The following is an 8,165-nucleotide window of genomic DNA, read 5'->3' as shown; positions in this document are numbered from 1 at the left end:
TCCAACTGCAACGACGAACTCACGTAATGCCACTCTAACTTGACTAAGAGACAAAGCATTCCTTTTACCTTTTTACTAGCTTTATCATTCATCAATGTCCTTATCATAAGATAAATGGCTAGAGGAGAGAGATTCAAGAATGAATAATATATGATATATCCATTGATAATGAAAAACCTTTTTATATGTTTATCTAATCACACCATCATTATAATAACTAATTTAAAAAAAGATATCCGATTGAATAACAGTAAAAAAACTGATAGTATATAGTACCGTAGTTATTAAACTCTTTGTGCAATACCACCTAAATTACAAATTAATATGAAACCATGATAGTAGAATGCCTCATTTATCACCTAAATTGAAACCCAATCCATCAACAAAAGCAGGAGACTAAAGGCTAAGAAAGTCAAAACCTAAACTAGAAGCCAATTTCAAAAACCAGAATTTTTAAACATTGTAATCGAAATGATCCCCACTATGGACTTATTTCTAACGTTTTCAGCAAATAAAAGAGCTTCGATAAGACGTTTAATCTGTTATTTTCACTACCTATTATTCAATGAACCCTCAGACGATGGGGAAAGAGAGATGAATAAAAAAAATCGGCACGAAACCATGAAAAAATTCGTTGCGTATAAATCTGTTTGAGTTGTGTAAATTGATGGCCGAAGTTTAATTACTGGTCCTCATGGTTGAAAAAGTTAATTAGGTATATTTTTGAAAATCAGATACGATGTTACTGTAAAAAAAATAAAGAGATACCCTGACTTTAAGTTATATTTAATCATTAGAGTGTTCATGAAATTGAGTTTGATGTATTTTTTGGGTTGTATTCCGGTGAGTCATCCTATCCTCTTCACTCCTTTTAACCTTCTTTGAACATTTTGTGCAAAAACAGCTCTATGCAACTGGCAACTTTTCTTTTTAACAATTTATTAATTTTGTTCCGATAAATTTCAGTGTTTGATGCGATATTTTTTAATTGAAAATTTCTTTTAAAAATAGAGAGCTGCAATCAAATCTAAGTGGGAGTAAAAAAGAAAGAGAGAGAGAGAATATGAAAGCCTCAAGTAAAAATGTTATTCATCAAATAAAAAAAAGTATAACTGTAAATTTTAAATCCCAACTTCATCAAAATTCGTGCAGTATCAACATCTCAGACTCTCCATCAAATGGTCAGCATGAACACCACATGGACTTCTCCTCATCAAGGCTTCTCCAAGTGCAACCTCGACGGAGCCATCTTCGCGGAAGCTAATACTTTTGGAGCAGGTTTTTGTTTGAGAGACCCTCACAAGAATTTCATCAAAGCCAAAACATTATTTGCACCAGGAATTCCATCACCAGAAGATGCCGAGCATGGGCACTCTCCAAAGCCATAGACTGGATTCGTCATCTTCATTTATACAATGTTGTTTTCGAGCTCAACTACAAAATGGTTTATGGTTCTTTCAACAAATGTTCTAAAGGAGTTTCAGATTTTGATCTCATTATCAATAGATGTAGAACAGATTTCAGGTTTTCATCAAACTCTAGGATGAGTTTTGTTAAGACACAAGTCAATCTTAAGCACAATTTTAATAGGGCTTCAAGATTTTATGTTAGATCTCATAAATTTTATTATATCTCATCTTGTATTGTTTCTAATCTTATGAATGAAATGTTATATCTATCCTTCCCTAAAAAAAAAAAAAAAAAAAACTTCACCAAAGTTAACTATGAACGAAATTTCTTAATTTATATATCTTTGATTATCTTTTACACTAGTTTTAAATATTATCATTGGTGTTTTACTAATTCAATGAACCTCGACCAATTGATGCACATATCATATATGAAACCCGACAAAGATTCACAATAAAAAAAGTGTTTTTAGATTCATTTGTTTTCTTACTTAAATCAATCTCATACAGAATAATGCGTTTTAGTGTAAAATTTTAATTTAAACATATATTTTCAATCAGATTGAACTATTCAAAATTAAATCTAACACTTAATCCACATCACATAAATACACTATCCATGACGCCAACAAATGGCAGAGCATGGCTTGAACTGATGACCACAGTTTTCCTGTGTGCTCACAGTCACCACACTATACTCAAAATTCGCCAGAACTAGTGACGTGTAGACGCGGCAACAGCCAAAAGAATAGCAAACTCGCTCGTGGGAACCAAATCTAGGTTAATTAATTAATTAATATTAGAATAGTAATTGTCCATCATACAGGAAAAATCATTATTTTCTACAAATGGACATCGAAAACAAAGACGCCAATATTGATGGAATTTTCAGTTCATATTAGCATCTCTTACAACTGAGTAATAACTATGTCCTTCAACTTTTCATATCTAAAAACAATGTCTCCGATGCCATGCCACACCATATTAAGCAAATATACTGAGAGGACCTGTCTTATTTGATGCAGCATCCAATCCATGTTCAGCATTTCGAGTTCCTGTGATCCAAACCCTGCAAAACAGACTTTGAAGTCACAAAGAGGAAGGAACAGTTACACTTGCACATACAATAGTATCTTCCCCGGAAGCACATCCTATACATATTTCATTAATTTTCTTTCTCCCACCTTCTACTATCTTTGTTGTTTGAATCCGTCAGAATGGTCAATCTTTTTGCTGTCTTCATGAACTCACTGCAGGAAAATAAAACCCGAATAAAACATAAGACTCCATCGAAGCAAATAAAAATGTAGAAAGAAAAACCATGAACAAGAAATGGAATGATACCTGAAGGGTTCCTCTCCAATTTGCTTAAGAGCACCGGATGAGTCGCAGTAGAGAACATGACTCAACATATCAGACCTCTCTATTCCAAACATGTTAGCGAGTCTCATGTACAACTCTTGATAAGAAGAAAGGCAGGACAAGTCAAGTGTCCGTCCTACATCTTCAGACTCCATGAAAACCTTGCAATGACTGGTATCAGAACCGAGTTGCCAAGAGAACTCGGCAGTAGAAGATAAATTTCCTGGTGAAACTGAAGACTGGGAGTCACTAAGAAATCCCTTCTTCTTCTTTTCCTTATTCTCATCATCCGTGGCGACATCACTAGAAGATCTAGAGATTTGTTGCTCGGTGAGTATCGGTTGACCGAAAAGCAAAAAATGGTGTCTCTTGACATGATCAGATTTCTCCAAAGTCATGTTAGAATTTCCCATGGAGAGCAAGGATGATAGACTTTCTTTACTCTTAGCATTAGAAATCCCGGCGTGCAAATTAAGCTGGTGGACTTTAGTTGGAAGCAACCCCAACTGCAGCTTATTGTTAAGGTGGAGATCTGATAAAGATATTCCAATTTGAGAATGCCTGGCTCCCTGTATGCCTGCAGGAGCGTTATCAGAGAGACAACAAAAGGGGCTGCTAGAGCTAGAAGACCCAAAGGGGTTGCCTGAAAACGATGGTATCGGAAACTGAACGTCAAGGGGGAACCTAAGCTTCTTCCTTGGTGGAGAGAAGGCTGCCAGATGGATGATTGGCACGTTAGATACCAACTCAACCAACCATGGGCTCACTCGCTTCACATTATGTAGCAAATCAGGCTCATCCCAACTAACCTGTTGCGATGAAAATTCAAACTTTAGAATATTGGCAAAGACAAGCATGAATTGAAATAGTGTGTACCTGAAGAAGCCTCCAAGGTGAATTAGGCCAGCGAATAGGATCAAGAACCTGAACAGAAGCAATAGTCCCCATGAACCAGCTTATCCTGGAAGAATCCTCAGTCTCAAAAGGCATCTTGAACCTCATACCGGAACACCACTGAATCCTCATAGCCCCTCTCACAGCCGAGGTCCTAATACAAAACTCAGGAGTATTCGCTCGAGGATAATAAACCACCTCAAACGCTTGGTTACTAGCCGCCAAAGTAACTGCTTCTCTCACTGATTCACCACTCACCTTCGCCCTCCCACTCTCCTCCCTCATAAAACCCGAAAAGGCCCCGTATGGCCCAAGCCCATGCCCTCCAGAACCATAACTGCTCCACCCGCACGGCCCCTCTGGCCCACCAACTCCCCCTCTCTTGGCCCTACGAATCCCCACGCAAAGATCCCCATTCTCGGCCCGCAGAAACACGATGGAATCCCCCGCCACGAGTTTCTTCTGGTTCACGAAACTGCTCCACCCGGTAGTCAGCAAGTGCCGACGTGGCGTCCCTCGGTAAATGTGCCGGAACTTCCACACCTCGCCGTGCACGTCCCTCGCGATCACCGTCTGCACCGGCGGCTCCGCCGAGTAATCCAGCCGCGGGAATATCGTCTCCGCGCAGTATCGCGGAACGGAGAATCCGCCGCCGTTGTTCGCGTCTGACTGGGTTAACGTCTTCGCGAACGACGCCGGCTTCTCCGAACCCTCCGCCTCGCCGTTAGCGTCGCTGTCTTCGTAGTCGAGCTCCGAGTTTCTGAGAGGAACCAGCCGCAGCCTGGCGAAGACCTCGTCGGTTTCGGGGTCGGCCAGGAATTTCACGGCTGCCACGCGGCACAGAATGAGCGGCGGAATCGGAATCCTCGCCGCTCCGAAATCGACGTTGGACTGCGCATGTTCCGCGTGTCCCTGCGGGAAATAAAACACTTTGGAGTTCACCGGCGGCATCTGAACCATACCGCCGGCGCACGCGTGCCACAGCTGCGGATCCAAACTCTTGTCTGTTTCCTTCATTGCGGCGGCACCGGCACGAACCAAAACTGATGATGATTCAGTTAAACTCTGTATTGATGCTGATGTTTTATGTTTTATGTTTTTCTTTCTCTCTCTCTCTCTCTCTCAGTGAATGCAAAATCAAAAAGGTTGAGTTGAGTGGAGTCAGTTATCTACCACACAAGACCTCACCTGAATTTTTTTTGGATCTCAGAGAAAGAAGAAGGGAAAAGAGGGGGACAACTTTTTTCTCTTACACAAACTCTCTGTAATCTATAAAACTAAACAATTGAATAATAACAATAAAGAAAGTATATTTATTTGAAGAAGAGAAGAGGAATGGAATTGTATAATTATAATTTATAAGGAAATGACATGATGCAATAAAGAAACAGAGATAGTAGAGGTAATTGGCACTAGCGCCATTATGTGTCACGGTATGGTGGCAGAGAGAAAATATCGCGAGATAAAGGGTGTGTCATGTGTGGTTACTGTGATGAGGTGGGGTGAAGTTAAAATTACCTGGAGCGGTGGCAGCGGTAATCACTGATTCATTATATTATTATGACACTGTTAACTGCAAACTCAACTCAACATCCCTGCTTCTGACTGTGCCTGTGCCTGTGCCTGCAATAAAGTCATAAGCTGACAAAATAACGCATTTTGACATTTACTAATTTCTGAAAATAATAAATAAATGCAAACTTGTCTCTTCTCTTCTTTAAATAGATAATATCAAGACCTTGCCCTGTAACAAAAACAGAAAAAAGGCAAAGTCCAACACTCACTTTACGCGCATAAGGGCTGTGAGGCCCGCGATTTTTTTGTCAGATCAGCTTAATAGGAATGCATATATTTTATTTATCTTTTTTATTATCACAAATAATGTTATACTTATGTAGTATTTCTGTCTTTTTTTTTCTCACTAGATGTCAAATAACTAAACTGTCTACTAGTTATTTTTGTTTGATCTATGTGTCTAATCTACACGCACACAAATAATATAAAAAAGGTAAAAGAAAATATTAAATAAATGAAAGAAGAAACTAGAAAGCGATAAATGTGGGCCTCTTGCTCTTTCGCATGGGCTGGTTGTTTCACTTGTCTGTTGTATCAGTCATGAAGAGAAGTATTAGGGTTAAGTGTATTACTCCTAGGCATGAACGACACAGACCCCTTTTTTTGTATGAACATTTCCAATTTTCCATGCTCAAGAGCTTTAATTTTGATCTTTAATTATGTTCCATACGTGGAATTAATCAAACAAATATGAAATTGTCAGCAAACCAATATATTGGTGGAAATGGTTTAATTTGTTGTCTTTCATTTTGTGATATATATATATATATATATATATATCAAAATGGTGAAGATATGTCGCTTGTGAAAACCGAAAAGGACATTGATCACAGCAAGCAAGATGGGGATGTCCACATGGTGAAGGGTAGCTTTTTGTCTATTGGGGACGAGTGATTGTGTTGTGCTGATAAAACGCCACCCTCATGCCAAGATATGGCTCTCGAAAACCTCGTTTGGTTATGAGTTATGACAAAGAAGAAGGACACGGAAAGTTTCTCATGTTCTTTTCTTGCCGACTCTAGGACACCCCGTTTCTTTATGCCCCTATTGACTTTATATATACAAAAATTAACAAACAAATAATATATATATATATATATATATATATATATATATATATACATATAAGTACTTATAATTTATATATACAATAACCCTACAAATTAAATTCCTCCATGTACACACACAAAAAATACTCCATTTCCCATCACAACTACAAAAATCATGTCCCTCATACGTACATGCATATCAATATTAACATTAGTTCTTGATTGTGATCACATCAAATAAATAAAGCTTGAACTGAAGGCAAAAAATCTCGGGAAATAGAAATAAGGTTGAGAAAGAGAGAAAAACCAGTTAAAACAAGTAGGCACGAGGCGACAAAAGCATTGGGTACAACCACAAAGGAAACCACCAGCATGTACGATACATAGCCGATTTCAGCAAGCATTGTCAGGGCATATGCATATGCATGTAGTCATAGTCAAATAGGGTATAGCATCATCCTGTAAGAGTTAAAAGGAATAACTTTCCATGCTGCTGCCGCAAAAGCATAGGAATCAATCACACTAACTTGCCTTACTAAACAAGTTGTTTAGGTGAACCGGCAACGTAGTTACTCGTTAGTACCAGCCTGGATGTAACATCATTAATCTATTCTATTCCATCAGGGTCAATAGTTATTATTAATAATAATGTTAAATGTCCATTAAAACAAGTTTAATATGCGCTAGCTTTTGTATTTATATAACGAGAAAGAACAATATTAACAACAACATGAGGATAATTATGAGCAAAAGGTAAATAAAAAAGGTTGATAAATCAGCCAAAAAAGATGTGGTTCGGAAAAGAATAGGATTGGTTGGTTAAGAATCAACATTGATACCGACACACAACGTCGAGACAATTAAGACAAGAAGATGAAATGATAGAAGCATGGAAGAAACAATCAATGTGTACAGAAATGTTGGGATAATAATTTGAAGAATTGAATTGTATAGTCAGCCACCCCTGGCCCCTCATATCAATCTCATTCTTATCTTGTGCTCAAAGGCCATAACTTTAACCTTTGTCCCATTTTTTCCGCCCCACACACACTCCATTAATCTATCTATAGTATTTATTTACCAAAGAAACTCATTCATTTCAACCAAACTTATTACTAATTCAGTAATTTAACACTGTCCTTTTCTCTATCATGTGGGAATTGCTAGCTTATATTTTTTTGGTATGACATCACAAATTAATGTATTTTTTATATATACAACTCTATTCAAGATAATGTAATTTTTTAAAAAATATTTAATATAATTACATATCTAAAACCCAAACTAAAGATTATAGATTAAATTTAAATAATTTCATACTAATTAATTCACCATATTAGTAACAGTTGCTTGCTTGTCTTATAATAGTCTTTCACCTTTTATCTTTTAGAAAAAAAAATGATCTGGCATCTGGCTTTCATTAGCTTTCTTTACAAACCTGTCTCCTCCTAATCGAATTCTATTTAAGGGGGTGGTAGGTTATGGGTAAGTGAGGTGCCCCATTAAAAAATGCATGCATCTGAAAAAGGTAAAAGAGAATCCAGTGTTGTAGTTAAGTGGAAATAGTGAATATATCCAAGACCAAGAGGGAAATGGGACCCAATGGGATAGGGTCCCGAGAAATTGACAAATGAGCATAAGTTTCGCCATTGTATTGTTTGTGAGGGTGTCCAAAACAATATGGCACGATGAAGAAAATAAAAGAAAGGCAGAGCCAAAAAAGGGAGTCGCTGTCCTTTCCCTCTGATGTGTTCTCAGTCTGACAACGATAATTGATGATAAAGCTTTGAGTGAATCCATTTATCTATAGCCAGCCATCTCCACGTTTATGTCCATTGTCGACTCCACATTATTACTATTATTTACGATCGATGGA

At 37.7% G+C, this 8,165-nt stretch overlaps 1 protein-coding gene across 1 annotated transcript; it reads right to left on the bottom strand.

Annotated features, from left to right (window-relative positions):
- Positions 1-2,173: 2,173 nt before the first annotated feature.
- Positions 2,174-5,255, bottom strand: LOC114375540 (auxin response factor 18-like). Its single transcript, XM_028333333.1, has 4 exons — positions 3,648-5,255; positions 2,754-3,580; positions 2,594-2,659; positions 2,174-2,478 (listed from the first exon to the last, which is right to left on the bottom strand). The coding sequence occupies exons 1-4, from the start codon at positions 4,680-4,682 to the stop codon at positions 2,394-2,396; spliced, it is 2,013 nt and encodes a 670-aa protein (XP_028189134.1). The 5' UTR covers positions 4,683-5,255; the 3' UTR covers positions 2,174-2,393.
- Positions 5,256-8,165: the final 2,910 nt, after the last annotated feature.

Source organism: Glycine soja, chromosome 11 (genome assembly GCF_004193775.1).
Source record: "Glycine soja cultivar W05 chromosome 11, ASM419377v2, whole genome shotgun sequence".
NCBI classification, from domain to species: Eukaryota; Viridiplantae; Streptophyta; class Magnoliopsida; order Fabales; family Fabaceae; genus Glycine; species Glycine soja.
This window is presented reverse-complemented; position numbering and strand designations above follow the sequence as displayed.

What these genes read in the sequence shown, in the direction of transcription:
- LOC114375540 (XM_028333333.1), bottom strand. Translation starts at nt 4,682, where the DNA reads ATGAAGGAAACAGACAAGAGTTTGGATCCGCAGCTGTGGCACGCGTGC. An exon ending in ATTGGAGAGGAACCCTTCAG is followed by an intron (nt 2,660 to 2,753) that starts GTATCATTCCAT and finishes ATTTTCCTGCAG; the next exon opens with TGAGTTCATGAAGACAGCAA. An exon ending in AACAACAAAGATAGTAGAAG is followed by an intron (nt 2,479 to 2,593) that starts GTGGGAGAAAGA and finishes TCTGTTTTGCAG; the next exon opens with GGTTTGGATCACAGGAACTC.